We start from the raw sequence: 16,879 nt of genomic DNA on the forward strand, positions 1-16,879 counted from the left end.
TTAAAGTGCGGCGTATTCTATGTCAACTATGTATCAGCCTGAACACTAACACAGTCCATTCATGTCCAGTACATGTTGTATCCTCCTAAAAAAAGCATTTCTCAATAATAAACACAGAAAAGTTGTATCAATTATTAAAAGGAAATAAAAAACAAAATAATTTAAATCGCATGATTTCTTCAGAACAATTTTAATCTCTGAGTTGTTGAATACTACAACTTACTTTGAGTTGGATTCTCTAGAGTAATTAAGTTCACAACACTTAAAACTAAACGTACACTAGCGCCACATAGCAGCTGAATCTCATACCAAACTGTGTACCAACCAGAAACCCTAATCCTCTTAAACAACCCAACTTTTTAACTGGTTGGACTCACGAGATAAATTATGTTCAAAATACTCAAAATTATAATGCATGACATCGTCAAAAAAAAACACAAATAAAAATTTGTCTCATCTGGAAGCCCTTGTTCTCCTAAACAACTTCGAGGAAAATGGTGAGTTTCCAAATAGTCTAATTAACGAGATATAATAAATTCATATTGCTCAAAATTACATGCGTACTAGCGCCGCGTTGTGGATACCAAATCAAAATTATCACTTATTAGAAGCCTTTGACATCCTGAATAACTTTGCTGAAGATCTCCATTTGGACGGATTCTCGAGATAAATTGAGTTCGAAATACCTGAAACTACATGCACACTTGCCGCGAAGCAACTAAATTTTGAACCATACTGTTCACCGACCACAAGCCTTTGGCCTCCTGAACCACTTTGCTCAGGTCGATAACGATGATCAAATTGGGTATAGCAATATTCAGTGAAGCGATTCCAAATTTATGGTGGGTAATGTAAGTGATACAAGTAATTCACGTTAAAACGTTTTTTTTTCGAAAAATATGTTGTTTTAGTTATCTGTTTATATTTTTTCAACTAAAGTATCTTGGAACTAGTTAATAGTTGAATGTTTCCAGCCAGGAAGATCCAAAAAACAAAGCATAATTTTTCTACCATTTTTTAATTTAATGCAAACACACGTATTTGGCAACTGTGTCATCTCTGATCTAAAAGCTCAAGATGAATTACTTTCACAATGCATTCGTTTTGAGTTATATTGAATTTTGGTAGAGAAAATTTATTTCAGAAAGAAGAAATGTAAAACAAACGGGTTCTTTACGGTTATATTCAAGAGCAGTTTCATTTTCATTTCGAATCGTTGAACTCTTGGCGGTTTACTTTCGAATTTTTTTTTATTAAATTTATTAAATTTGAATTTTTTTTTTGATTTGGAGAGAGTTTTGTAATAGTTCTATGCTTCCACAGAATAAATATCATGGATGAACATTTTCTTCAAATTTAAAATTTGGTATTTATTTTATTTTGTTGTGATGAAACTTTTTCAAGGGTTTTTTTCCGTGTTGGGTATTTTCGTCACTGCGACCAATTTTTTGATATTTTGTGACATTTTAAGGGTTGTTCTACATGAACAATTTGCTACTTTTTCTCAGACAGTTTTTCTATACAAGCAAATGTTTCTGAGCTACAATGCTTTGAAAGTTTAACAAAGGTTTGGAAATTTCGAGTCAAGGTATGCTAGAAAAAAAGGTTCTGTAAAATAAGAAACTGAGCAAAACTCAAAATGCTTAAGCGCTTTGACCGAATAAATTTTTATTAAAGAGGCAGCCGTCTTCGATGACAGATCGGTCGGTTCGAGCTAATGAATAACAAATATATCAAATGGCAACACAATCATACAGTTATTATCACATCAACGAAATAGCTCTTTTTTAAAAACGTTCATCGGAAAAGTGTTATCGGTTATTTTCCACATTGGAGATATATGACAGAAAAATGATGTGAAGTATCATAATTAGACCGTCCGTTTCCCGGCGGTTTTCAGCTTCCCGGGATTCAGTGATTTAAAATTTGATTTTCCGGGATCCCGGGAAATTAGTAAAGTAAAAAAGCGGCGATTTATTCAACATGGATCTATTGTCATATAGAAAAAAGATTTGATGATTCGAACTCATAAAAAAACATTACAACCATAGAAAGTTGATCAGTTTTTCAAAACTAAACTAATAACCAATTTCATTATCAAAAAGTAGGAGCGATGACGGATAGTAATTCACGAACAGAAGCATTAGGATACCAATGAAAATTAACTATCCGAATTTCATTTAGCGGTAGGGCTTAAAAGTTTCGTCTTCTCGAAAATAGTTTTAATGCAAAATTAAAAAATTGCACAAGAAGTTGTTTATGATATTTTTGAAATCGTTTTTTTATTCCAAGTATCTTAGAAATGCATGCATATTCGAGGCTTGGGACTGGGCGACTCTCCTAGTTCGATTTTTTTGGTCTTATAAAGTCGAATTATTTTTTTTCGAGAGAATACCATATGTATGTATGTATTTCCAAGACGTTTGGCATCAAAAAACAAGGTATCGATTTCGACAATTATATCAACATTTTTTATCGGTCAGAAAGTGAAACTCTGAGCGCTTGAGACTCCACTTCCAGCAACCCGATAGAGTCAAAGGTCAAAATTTTCCCATACATCCCATTAGCACTCTACCGAAAAAGATGATTCATACTGTCCAGGGCCGAGTTTGCAAATGGTAATTGAAACTTTTTTAACATTGGCCAAAAGTGTTCACAATTTCGAAAGGGTCTAAAGTTTTACCCTGATTCACCAATAATTTTTATTTTAGCAAATAATTTCCGGGATCCCGGGATTTAAATAAAAAATTGCCGGGAATTGGGGGAAATTCTATCCCCGGACGTTCCGGGTAGGACGCTCTAATCATTATATGTGTGTGGTAAAAATCAACATTATTCTTCGATAATATTCAGACCCAGATTTAAGGGGGGGACCATTCCGACACGAGGGTACCTTTCAGCGAAGCGTTAAATCATTTCAAAATTAAAAAATTTTCTATCTCTAAATTTTTTAAAGAAAGAGGGCCCTACGAAAATATCTGCTCCGGGCCCCCAACACCTAAGTCCGGCGGTGAATAATATTGAAATCGGTGTGATATTTAAGTATGACTTGACTACGAAATTGAAATAACAGCCACCTATGTAAGACGCAAAATTTTATTTTTGTCGATTGTTACTGGATCGTTGAAACGATATCGTCGTTTGCCAATGAGCAACCCGAGTAAAAAATTACGTTGACTTCGCACTATTTATCAACAATTAACAACACAAATTATTACATACCATCGATATATTAGTGTTTTGTATTCGTGTAGAAAAGCGAACTCTTCATTTGCAGGGGTGCGATTCGATTGATTTCGGAATAACAGTTTAATTTGGATTTTTTTTCTGTAAATCAATGTTGCAAAGTGCAAAAAGAAATGTGCAATATACGTCATTTAGTGGGTCGTAGCACAGGATAAAATGATAACGGTAGTAAATGCTATAGAAAATATTTATCTAAAAAAAACTAACATGTAAAATTAAAAAAAAAAAACTGGACTAGCCGTAGAACGTCCAGTTTTTTTAAGAAAGGTTGAAAAATTTTAAATTATTGATTTATAACAATTTTGGTTGTTGAACTCTCATGGATCAAAACACAGTTTTTTTTGTTCATAGGTAATATGTTTCCGAGGAAAAAATCGTTTCATTGATTTTTAGGATGATTTTGAAATAAAACATTGCTGCGTTATCTTTTCTAGACAATATTTTTATACAGCATTCACAACCATCGGTCAGATTGTGCCGTTGAAGGTCGGTTTCGGTCGCAGTCAGTTGCCATTGTTAGGTTTATTCACCATAAAACCCTCTGCTAGAAGTCGAAAGGATGAACAGATAGTGGTAGGTAGTGCACAACCACACTAGCGATCTGTGATGTAATTTATAATTTTCCTTATTTCTTTCACCAGAAATCCGACCCGCAAAAATATTGGATTTCGCTACGTAAAGCAGGAGAGCACAGCTTAGGATCTAGTGGAAGCCCGAACAAGCACATGAACCGATTGACGTGTCCCAAACCAGAACGGGGAATATAAATCCAGCACCGATGTGTGACCAACTATATTGAAAATCATTATTCACTAAGATGTATTGAAAAGAAGCGGCACATTTCAGTGTAACTGCATAAATAATATAGATCGGGAAGCAATATTTCACATTGATAGAATATGTGGTTTATGTTGAACAGAATTGTTTGATAGTAGTCATTCGAAGCAATAGATACTACTGCCTAGAAAAGAAGCTTAGGATAAAAGTAACATGAACCGAAACAAAAAGCATGCGTGGAATGGGAACCTAAAGCCATAACCGGAAGAGTACAATAATTTCGATTTGAGAAGTAGTAATATTAGTTAAACCTGGGTTAATATTGTAGTAAAATTCACTCCAGCCGTCGAGCCACACTTCCGCTAAGCGGGCGTTATTTTTGTTAACGATCTGCGATGTTCCGCCCGGGAAGGAGTACGGTGTTGACTTGCGGAAAACGTGACCAACCCGTGAACAGGGCGCGATTTCCAGCGTTCCACCGCACATCCATACCTGAGACATGTTTGTTTTTAGCGAATGATTGACCGATGCACGAGTTGATTGTTAGTAACACAAAATGGGCCAACCGTTAGGCGATGACCAGTTCGGCGAGAGAGGAAGAGATAAAAATTACTATTCGTTAGTCTACATTAGAAAATAAAAAAAACACGAAAGGAAATAAACTTTTGCAGCAACTCTAAAAAAAAGAAAACAATAACATTATCGGGTTACAAAGCAAACAATTTGTGTTGGCAATATGGCGGCGTGAGGGTTTTGGCCTGTGGTTACCTGTTAATGACATAAAAATTGAGTTTTTTTTAGTGAAAGGCTACGCACAATCTAATCGGTGCCACTCAAGAAGACAAACCGTAAGACGCTGTGAGTTTATGACGAAAACAACACACTTATTCTAATCACTACATTTGCTAAGTCCTGAGGATAGAACTACGATTGTTATTAGTTGAAAGAAACATTCTCGTAAAATTTTTGTTACCCAAAGTATTTTAAAAAGCATGGTAATGGTGAAGGATTTAGACGGAATTTTAATCATAACGATAATATGTTGATGATAAATTGCTTTTGAAAAGTTAGAAATTAAGTGAAGCAGATTAACTATTCATTGAAACTGCCGGTATTCAACCTGAACCTATCTGAATCTTTAAAAATACGATGATGGAGATTGTTTGAAGTCAGCCGTTGATTTTCAATTGAAAAAACGTAGGTAGAGTTTTATGTTCCGTGTTCACGCGGCACACAGTGCTGAATGAATCATTCGCATTTTTCTGGATTGCAGGATTTGATGGGTTGTTAATAATGATGACCAGGAATGATGAGAGGAGAAGTTTCTGGAGTTGTGGAGAAGAGAGTTATGAGAGATTAGCTTCCAACCTGGACTCATTTGATAGTAAAATTCTTTCCAATCGTCCAACCAGACCTCGGCTACTCGGGCCGCATTCTTCAGGACGATATTCGCGACTCCTCCAGGGAACGTGTAGGGCGATTTATCACGGAAAACGTGGCCCACGTGGGAACAGGGAGCGATCTCTAATATGCCACCACATTGCCATATCTATGCTCATCGGGATATTGAATTGAATGAAATCAACAGTAAATTATAAACGAATCATAAACATAACATAACCAAAAATGGCTAGTTTGGATAGCCGCAGCCACTCACTTACCCTGAAGGACATTTCTAGGTTTTCACCTCCCCAGATGTCCATGCCCTCATCATACGAACCAATTTCGTAGAAGTAGTCCCGATCAATCGAAAACAGTCCACCTGCCATTGTCGGCGTTCGCAGTGGTGCTGTCCGATCATGGTTCCTTCGCTGCATTTCCCGCGCCGGTACCCTGTACCTGTGAACAAACAAAACAAACGTTAATTTTTTTTGCACAAGTTTTCTTTCTGATTGTAACGATTTACGTACCATCTGAAGTTCAGCTTCCAATTGAAGCCGCCCCATGTTTGATCTGATGCTGTCACATATTCGAATGTCTCGTCCGAAATGACATCGATGATGGGACATACGACAGTCTTACGATCCAGCACGATGCGTGCCAGCAAAGGTTCCAACCAACCTTCGGTACATTCGCAGTGGGCATCTAGGAAAGTTATAACTTGACCCTGTGAAAAGAAAAAGAGAAAAAAAACGTGAAAGCCTTTTCGTAGTTGGTTTTTAAAAAAACTCATAGAGAAAGTAATCTTTGTAATAGTAGATGTACAACTGATTAGTATTACAATTTACCTATACAGTCAACTAGCAACATGTGTCAATATATTTTTTATCACAATCGGAAAGGGTCAGCGAAAAGCAGATGAACGCTCTATAATGACAACAAATTGCCTCCGGCACCACGACCTTCCGATGTGTAAAGTACTACTGCTGCTCGAAAAAGCGGAAGTACGCAAAGGGGCCCTACAGCGACCATGTCAAATTGTATACAAAATACATCAATCAATTCGGAAATTATCACTCGCAGCGAAACCAAACCAAAAAAGGAGATGTTTTATGGCAGGTCTTTGCACTCTCGGACTGCAGTTTTACGGTGCTCTCGACCGCATGCGGATCATCAAATAAACACACGGGATGTGGGTGATAAAGTGTTATCTACTATTAACGTTATGCGGCAACCTCCGAGCAAAGCGCTAGTGACTCGTTGGTTATGTTAATTGCGATTTTTCGCCATGGAGTGCGAAGTCCCATCATCACTTTTCCTACTGACCCCAATGCAGACTATCCGTGAGTTGGAGGTCTGGAGGCACTGCAGCCGGTAGGTGTGAGTAAATTTTCTGATACACAGTGAAAATTTTAATCTTTGTTTCAGGAGGGATTTGCTGAACTACATTTTCTGGGGAAAAATATGAGGAAGCGCCATTCAAGATTAGTTCCGAAACGGATTGCAGATATCAAGCGTAAAATCTATGCTGTTAGTAGCAGTAGTGAACGTTGCATTGAGAGTGCCCAGAGCTTTTTGGTGAGTTTACTTGGAATAACAAATAGACCCACTGCCAAACGCCAACCAGTTCCAATTCACGTTATACTTCCTGATGAAGATTAGGTGAGAGGATGGCAATGTGCAAAAGATTCTTTGAATTAATCGGGTCCATTTCAGTTTCTCATACAAAACTGAACGTGCCCAAAAGCTCGAAAGCTTTGGAAACAATTGGAGCTCGACCCAGAGTATTCTTGGTTGTTTCAAGAAGGAGTAGAGTTTAAAGAACTGGTTCCTCAACAAATTGGTGCACCGATTAAATCCCTCAGAGAACTCGCAATGATTCTCGATACACTGGAAGTATTCGACACATTCCATTTGCAACAGCCTTCCTGGGCTTATAAGGTCTTTCCCCAGCGAGTGAGAACCTTCTTATTGGGTTTCTTGCGATCTTACACGGGATCAGAAGAATTGAAACTAATTCGTGGTGGTGCGATTTTGACGGAGCTCGTGAACAAAATGAGAGCCAAACGGGACGGTCAGAAAGAATTTAATCGTAAAATGATTTTCTACTCCGGGCATGATTTAACGCTGATAAGCCTGTTCAACAGTATAGGTGTCAAAGAGATGGTAACACGAAGGCCGGATTGCGGAGCTGCAGTAGTGTTCGAATTACACAGAAACCAGGTGTTTTGGAAAGACCTGGAAGTTCGCATGCTTTATTATGCGAGTTCGAATGTGAGCGTTCCTGCTGAGCTGCCAATACCTGGTTGCCGTGATCCTTGTCCGTTGAAGCTTTTCGAACAATCGGTTGACCATTTGTTACTAACTGATTACGATGAAGCGTGCCAGTTGGAAGAGTGATGATTTGGCGTGAAATAGTACCACCAGGTGGCACAAACAAAACGGGATGAATGGTTCAAGCGCGAACTTCATCTCGAATGAATTTTATGGTAATACGTTACGTAGGAATTTTTAATCAATTGGGAACAGGTTCTAGTTAACTGGCGTCAAGTGATAAAAAAGTTGCTAACAAACGAGGTTTCGTAATTTCCCGGAACGAAAGTTATTTATTATCTTGAGATGAGAAAAAAAAACACCTCAACTAGAATTATTGTCTATAGAATAGTTAAGACACTTAAATTAACAAGGTAAAATGAAATTTGAATAAAGTGTACTGGTTTCGTTTGTGTTATGTATTACTACCCGTTACTGAGATTGGAACAATTATCCATATAAACCTTCACATCTGATGAAATCGATCGTTTCAAAAACAGTCGTACACATTATTTTTTGAGAAAAATTATATAATTTCGCGTAATGCGTAATGAGTTGTGTTGTGACACCTCAGCTCCATTAAAGCACCCGAACCATTACGTAATAAAACCATTTCATGCGAGCAAAAAACGATCGAAAGATATGTCACTTTAAAATTTACCTATTTTATAGCTGTTCCGTAACAACGAATCAAATGTTCCGTAACAACAAACTTACCTTCACGTGCTTGGCGCCCAGCAGTCTCGCTCGAATCAGCCCGGATCGTTTGCCGGTTCGCAACACGTAAGTGTGTACAGGTAACGTCCGAACGTAATCCTCCAGCTGTTCGCCGAGGTGTTCCCGCTCGCTGGCATCATCCACCAGAATGATCTCCTTGAGCAATGGCCGGGGCGAGCGATTGATGACACTCCAAATCGTTCGCAGCAGCGTACTCCACGCCTCATTGTGAAACACTATCACTATCGAAGTGGTCGGCAGTTTGGCTGGATAGTGCTTCTTTTTGCAACTACAAAGATAGTGAAAAAAATGCTGTCAACAAAGGTAAAACTTCTACGAATTGTTATAACACGACAAGTCCCCAAAGTTTGCGTTTGGTGGGATTCGGTACCACCAAAATTACTCCGTTTCGGATCTGAAATGTTTACCTTGTTTAGAGGCAGAAAAGTGGAACGTGAAACGGTTGCTTCTCATTTTCTATCGGAGTGCTATTTTCTATTTGGTGCTTTTGTTTCAATTTTGGCATCTTTTGGTTCTATAAAACTGTTGAGTGCTGCACTGCAGCACCGAAGGTAGTAATTGTTTGCAAAATTCATTTCATGAAAAGAAAAAAAATCCATTTGCAACAGGATGGTGACAATGAAGCCCACTAATATACATTCAGTGTTGTTATTTTTAGTGATTGGATATTTCACTGGCGTCGTCGAGATAAATTCTTAGCGAGGATGTCCACTCCATCACTCCATGCTTCGCTGAAGTGACTCATGAATACGAACAAGAAGGATTAAATATTAACTTTGTACTTCACTGTAACTTTAGTGTTCTACTCATATTACGAACACTATATTACAACACTATATTATTACGAACACTATATATCTTCTAGAATGTATTTTCTTATCTAGAAAAAAGCTTTCATACATTTCCAGCGGTATGCATATTTGACTACAAGACGAAAAACCATTTGACCCAACTTGACTCTTTCTGGAGGCTATAAAACGCAAAATAAAAAGTAGTATCTCAAGTTCGATGAAGGTATACAGAGAAAAAAAAATCTAACATGAAAAGTGAGGTTGATACAAAACTTTTGTGGGATGGTATATATAAACGACGCCGAGTTAATGCGAATCACGTTCGGTTGAAGCTCTTGCTACTGGTTAGAACGTGCAATGGACCAGTGATGGTTCGTGAGAACTTTTACAGCTTCGGAATGGAGCGGCACTCGATGTGTAACGAGAAAACCGATTCAGCAATTGGCATGAAAAATGCGCTTTGCTTAGTGTTAGCGACAGGACAATTCATGGTAGGGATCAACGTGAGTAATCGGTGGGGTTTTGGTACTATCACCGTTTCGCTTTCGTTGGAATCAAACAACGTAATGGAGGAAAAACCGACTGCTAACGGCCCAGTTTTATTGTTTCGATATTTTAACTTTCACCAACTGGCAGCGCTGGTTTTTTTTTTATAAAATTAGAAAAACAAAACGCACGAGTCAAAACAAAACTTTTTTCAATCCACACAACATGCCGGAACAAACACTTCAACGATCACTTCTCAATCAAAGCAGGAGCACTTGAACCGGAATCGTATTCATAATAGTGCACTACAATTTTTCCAACTCTATATCCATACATGTTTTGGATTGACTGACGGCGCAATCGATGGCAAAAAACCTATTTCTGCCTGTAGTCCAGGGGATGAATTTCGCTTTCGCAAACCGTTCACCGTCTGCTGATGTTTATTCTAATCATGCTACTTCCTACAAATTAATCAAAGCCAATAGCATTAACATGCCATCAGGAATCGGATTGTACAACAGCTGAAGGAGTTTTAACAGAGTGACGTGTGTCGAGACACACGAAGACAGCTAGAGAGTATTAGCTCGACGAGGAAATCTAACCAAATATTGAAGCCATTAGATAGGTATAATTTTATATCGTACATTGCGATAGTGTAGAGCATGTTTCGATATAATCAAATGTCTAATTCCAACAAGCCTCTTCTTTACTAGTTGATTGATAGACAGCAAAGGGAGGCTTTGTGAAAGGAGGGCTTACGACGAAATGGAAGACAAGTCAAGACGTCAGGCGATGAAACACCATTCTAGCTGTTCTGTTGTTTGTCGGTAATCAACTGGCAAAACGACTTCGGATAATGTACAGTTGAGGATAAGTAGGTATCTATGTTGCAGCGCTGCAAGGTAATCGAAACCAACTGATTTATACTTACTCGTGATGTCGCACGTCTGTCAGTGACCGATTTAACCAGATCATGTCGCTGGCCAACAGGTTGAACTGATTTTCCTTGAACTTTTCCTTCATCAGCTCCTGCTGGCTGGGCGGAATTTTCACCGGTTTGCCTGTGATAAGAAACAAATTCCAATGTTAGGAGTTTATTATATTTAAAAAAGAATAGCGAAATTATTCGATTAGTCACAACATTCTTAACTAACTTTACTCATGATTACATTCTGAAAAACAAAGTCACAATAGAATGCATCATATCACCTTGATATATTTCGAATACATAAAGCATGAAGGTATGTAACTGCAGTTATTGCAGGAGTGAAACCGAAGCCCGCAATATGAACTACGCTGCTGGTATAATATTAATAAAAAAAGTTTCTTTGACAATGCTGTTTGAGTCACAAAGAACCGAGACTTCAGTTGAATGCTCCTGAGTAAAAGCGCTTTACGAAAATAATTTCCTAACAAAGTTGCGCCGCATTCACTTTTATTTAGAGCAAAAAAAAACTTGGTTACATTTTCTATATACAATAGTACGCCGCTGCTAGTTGCAACAATCAAAATAAACAACTTTTTGGAATGTCAGAAGAATAGAATGTAAGAATTCGAGTCACGACCATTGCAATGATTAAATCAAAAAAGTTACATTCGGAAGCTGTTCCCAATTGCAGAGGATGTTTGTTAAAAGGCAAACGAACATCATATTGTACGTAAGTTGCATACTGCAGTTCCAGCAGTTTGCATTGGATGAGTTTAACCATAAAGCAAACTAAGTTGTAGTTCGAGAGTTTTGTACTTTTTACTTAACAAATAGTTATTTAGTTATTAATAAGCAGTATGATTACTGAATTCAAAAAGAATGAAAAAATGCACAATAAATTCATGAAAACTTATGATTTTTAACATATTTAATATTTTTAAAAGCTTAACAATTCGGTAATTTTTTTTTATAAATTAATGGTTGAATTCGAAATGTTCATTATATCCTAATTGTTTTCTAATACAATTACTTCGTTTGATATGGCTCAAAAATCCTTAGATTTTTAGGAAGTTTCTTCAGAGATCTGAATTCGGGCATGAACGTTGTCGTAGCCTGCAGCATTTTAGCATGTGGTAATAACTGCTTGAATGTTATTTAAACGTTCGAAGTGCAAATCGCAAACAGGGTCTAAATACGGGGGCAATTCAAAACTTATATAAAACACACAGCGTGAGAAAAGTTTTTACCTTCATGAAGGATTTTTTTCTATATGATAATATTTATGCAGTTTTTGACAACCCCTAAATTTATTATTACATTATCTAAAATTTTTAAAATTTTGATACTTCGCTTATTTATTTCTTACTATTTTTTCAAAACTATTGATAATTGAATAGTGTTATGTTATTGCAATTATTAATATTTTTAGAGGCTATATATTTTGTATATTTTTAAAATTTTAAAGATTTTCAGTATTGATGTTTCCGTTAGTTTTAATACTCTCGACATTTTGATGCTCTTAAAACTTGAAAAAACCTCCTCTTAAAGAAAACAAAAATTATTGCGGCACGCAACTTTTTGCGTTAAATAAAAAATATCCTAATTTATTAATCGTTTCTTGTTGAATTAGATTTAGTGAATTTACTGTGAAACTTCTTCGGCAATGCAAATAATCTACTCTGCAAAATGAAAAAAAAAAAAAAATCACGACCTAGGAAAACAGGAGAGTTATTTAAGGCTTTTTACATTTCTGGTAAATTTTCATGTTTTTGGCTTTCAAAGTTGTCATTTTTGAAAAACTTGACCATTTTAAACCTTTTTATGCATTTCTATTAATTTTTTTTGTATCAATATCGCACGCTTAGCCTTGGGGCTAATAGCGGTCTCGATCAACTAGATTATAGTTGAGAGAATTCGTTATCGATATTGTTTTTGGCACATTTTGCATGTGTAGGATAAGTACAACGATACACCGTGCCCCAGTGCTGAGTCGAGAAAAGTTCCAGCTCGAAAAGTTCCTTGACTCGATCGGGAATCGAACCCGACATCACAACCGTGTGGGAGAGCTAGCCGACCGACATCGCTAACCACAGAGCCACGGGGACCACAAACTTTTTTTTTGTATCACTATACTTTTTTATCGACTGTTAGTTTACTCAGAGGAGTTTTTTTCGGCTTCGCAGTCTTGTGAAAAAAAAGGATATTGTTCTCTTACACTGACGTTTCGAATAATCTATATTCATTATCTCAAGGCTCGAGAGAACCATTTTCCTGTAAAGTGGCTCTTCGGCTAGAAGCCTTGATAAAGAATATAGATTATTCGAAACGTCAGTGAAAGAGAAAATTATCGTTTTCTTTTCACATTTCAAAGACTGCGAAACCGAGAAAAACTCCTCTTTTTTGTATCTTCGAGATTTTCTATGATATTCTATTTATCTGATAAAACATTTGAATACTTTTGAGATTTTTTCGTTTTGAATATATCCGACCTTTTTCGCATCATTGCCATTTCTTGGCATTTTCGAGATGTTTTTATGTACTTTAACATTTTTTTATATTTTTTCTTTTTGACCCTGGAAACTTTTCAGACTTGTTTCTTATTTTCGAAGCTTGTTTCAGTTTTGACACCTTTGATTCAAATGAATAACATGAAATAAACTTAAGGGGTTAGTTATATCTACCAAAAAAAACTTTTTTTCGCCATTTATTTTTATTGGCCTAAAGTATGCTAAAACTATCCAAGAATCAAAATCTACATCGCCCAAGTGCAGATCTAAACTCAAAGTTCGTTTAAATCAATTTTTACCGAACAACTTTTATACTCCAAAATCACATTTTTCGTTTAATTTGGCGATGCTCGTTTTTCTTTTTATTTCGAGGCTTTGTAAACTAGCAGAAGTTACCTACGATCGTTATCGTGTTTCAAATTTGAAGTATAGAGGTCTCTGCATCAAATTTCGACCGTTATAGCGTCTTTACAGAACGTGTTTACTCACAATTTCCCTTTGTTTAGTCGATCAGCCGTTCTCGTTGTGTACATTCTTTGTTTGAGTTTTTCTATACTTTTAACTGTGAGTTATATTCAAAAGTACTTAAATATGAGTGGCAAGTTTGAGTTTTGCGTGGGATCGGGCGCCAACTGTGTCAAAGTTGCTAAGCATCGCATGTCCGACATCGCGAATGAGGCTAGGCGCAGCCATACATCAGATGACAAAAAGGAAGAAGTGGAAAATAAAACCCAGGAAGGACAATTTTATGGCGCGGGATAGCTGACTGAAGGTAAAAAAAATATTAGAGGCTTTGTTATTGCGATTCTTAAGATTTATAGCATTTTGAAACTTTAAACGCGTTTTTCTCAAAACCATGTTTTCAAAATCAGCGAGCAGTAGAACTGAAAAAGTTTACATCCGATTGACTTGAAATTTTAACTGTAGCTTCTTCATTAGATTATCTAGTGAGGTACACACGATTTAAGCGATTGATTAACAACAACTAAAGTTATAAACAATCAAAGTTTTTTTTGTCGAAAAAGAACTTTTTTTTCAAACCGTTGCCATTTTGCGAAGAAAAATTCTAAAAATATAATCATGTGTACTTCACTAGCGACACTTATGTATATAATGAAAAAAATTTTGTTTTGGTTATGGGTGGAGTTGGGCACGACTTCTACTGTTCGCCGCGGAACAACTTAAAAAAAAAGCGGTTCACGGCAATCGCTGCACAACCGCCATTTTGTAGCGAAAAAAGTAATAAAAATATTTTTTCTATTCTGCAAGAGTTGCTCAATCCAATGATATATTATTTATATACCTTACATCTCAAATGTCCTGTAAAAAAATCATGATAAAAGCCCTGCTTTTTTGAGCATTTGGTAGATATAACCCCTAAATTGACGTTTTGGAAATAATTTAGGTCAAATCCATTAAAGCGTATTTATTTTTCAGCAAAAAAATTTTGATGAATTTTTGATTTACTTTATATATAATTTATGATAAAAATAATTTTTTTTTGAAAATTTGTTCTTATTTTCGTCGGTCTCATATTTGTTATATAGGTAAGAAGCTTCGTTTTAAACCATAGCGCCAGTTTGGGCCACGGTAGCACTTAATTATGAAAAAGTATGGTTGATTTTCCCAATTTTGAATTCTTTGTTAAATTTCGAGCATTAGCTTTTTAATCACTTTTAAACACAATAATAATTATTACAGGTCGGACTCGAATATTCGGAACATAAAAAAATAAATTCATTCCGGATAATCGAATCACAGAAAAAATACTCAAATTTGCGATTAACAAACATAAAACAAATATTTACTTTTTTTTTATTTTACTCATATGATGCAGTGACGTAACCAGAAACGATTTCTGAGGCGAAAAGGGGTAAAATCAGAAGAAGCAAAAAAAAAATTGGACATTGATTATTTTCACTCAATTCGAACATGTCCAAAACACGCCGGAAGTGACATAAATGGTAACAAATATGCCAGAAGGAATGGTAAAGGTAAAATTTCGGAATAAAAATTAAAAACGAACACCAAAAAATTATATTCCGGATAATCGAGTCTGAAATTCCGGATAATCGAGTCTTAAATTCCGGATAATCGAGTCTCCGGATAATTGAGCCCGACCTGTATATATTACTCATAAGTTGGAATAAGTTTCTACAGTAAAAAAAGCAAAGCAAAATCTGGTGCTACATTCCGTATCGGAACTCGACCTTCTGTTTATTATACCCAGACTTCGCAGCCAACTGTTAAGTGTACAGGGCAATTGCGGGGTTAGCGCTACGATCCTACTGACACTAACAGCCTCTCCCGAGCCGAGACTCGAACCTACGACGACTGGCTTGTTAGGCCAGCATCGTACCTCGAGACCAGCTGGGAGAGTCAGAGTTACTACAGTACAATAAACAAAAATCAATGTCTTTGTGCCTTGCGAAACTGAGAGAATGATATAACTTAAATAAGAGGTGGGGTCTCAAACATCAGGGATATGAAATAAGTTTTGCTATAGTAATCTCGTGATCGGTAGACCGCAGCATTTCTAATTGATTTTTAGTGCTGGGACTTTTAACCGGATATACTCGTGATCCGGTTATCCGAAGCTCGGATCACGGATGTGTGAACGAATACTATTCGGATGTCCGGATACGGATAATCGAATAGTCGGATATCCGGATATACTATCCGGATATCCGGATTTTTTTCTGTCTTTTAGGCCCGTTCGAATGAAATGTAACGCAAAAAATGGCTTTTTCCACAAGCCCCCATCCCCTCGTAAGTAATTATTTACATAATTCTCTTCAAACTATGTTCGGGTACAATATCCAGGTATCCGACTATCCGAAAATCCGGATATTCTGTCGGATAATATCCGGATATCCGGTTGATCCGGATTTTGGATATTTGTCGGATATCCGAGGTCGGATATCCGGGTATTTTAATCCGGATAGTCCCAGCACTATTGATTTTTAAAAATTTTTTTTTACTAGTTTGCAATTGAGAAGATAAGGTTTGTCGTTTCCCTTAGAGAATCACTAGCGTGTAGAAGAATATCTTCAACTGCTCTCACACTGGTGAGTGAATTGACGCACGTGCTTGAAGAAAGCAGTGAATTGTGTGTAACTGGAGAGCTTGCGAAACACCGTGGTGTAAACTGAAATCTCTCTTGAGGGAACATAAATTGAGGTGAGCTTCTTAACATGAAAGGGCATTACGCACAATTACCACACAACAGAGCTTACTGCAGTTATATGACAGTGGATCTCTTGAGTATATATCAAATAAGGGGAGGATCTGGGTAGGAAGATAAATTGCGTTCGCTTTGCATTTCGAAACTGAGAGAAAAATCGAGGCACCATTTTGCATCCCATTCTTCTAAGATAAAATTGATGTTGTCGCTGTTGTATGGTCTCAGCAGTGCACAGTGTGGTGTAGCTTTATGAATTCTCACTAAAGTGATTAATCACTCTTGAGGCATTCAATAGAAAATAAATTTAAAAAAATTTTTTTTCAACATGTCATTTCCGATTTTGCTAAAACTTTGTCAAGTTGTTCCTTTTTGATAAAAAGATCATTTTATAACATCTTTATTCATGTAGACTCACGACTGCTGTTTCAAAAGAGCATATCCAAAAATGTGACTAATGGATAAAAATTTCTATATCAGCATAAAGGCTTGTTCGATTGAAATGGTGTCTTCATCCAAGTTGTAGGTGATA

General features: G+C 36.6%; 1 protein-coding gene across 2 annotated transcripts in view; it reads right to left on the reverse strand.

Annotated features, from left to right (window-relative positions):
- LOC129726753 (polypeptide N-acetylgalactosaminyltransferase 5) overlaps nt 1-16,879 on the reverse strand; it is a 98,999-nt gene that overhangs the window by 8,186 nt on the left and 73,934 nt on the right. Inside the window, exons 4-8 of one of the 2 annotated variants that reach the window (XM_055683814.1) lie at nt 10,663-10,792; nt 8,434-8,722; nt 5,934-6,130; nt 5,685-5,862; nt 4,335-4,515 (exon numbers count right to left, since the gene is read on the reverse strand). In XM_055683814.1, coding sequence (XP_055539789.1) covers nt 4,335-4,515; nt 5,685-5,862; nt 5,934-6,130; nt 8,434-8,722; nt 10,663-10,792 — 975 coding nt within the window. Of the gene's footprint in view, nt 1-4,334; nt 4,516-5,391; nt 5,573-5,684; nt 5,863-5,933; nt 6,131-8,433; nt 8,723-10,662; nt 10,793-16,879 lie in introns of both variants that reach the window. The other variant, XM_055683813.1, reaches the window with a different exon arrangement.

The sequence above is a fragment of the Wyeomyia smithii genome, chromosome 3 (genome assembly GCF_029784165.1).
Source record: "Wyeomyia smithii strain HCP4-BCI-WySm-NY-G18 chromosome 3, ASM2978416v1, whole genome shotgun sequence".
Classification (NCBI taxonomy): Eukaryota; Metazoa; Arthropoda; class Insecta; order Diptera; family Culicidae; genus Wyeomyia; species Wyeomyia smithii.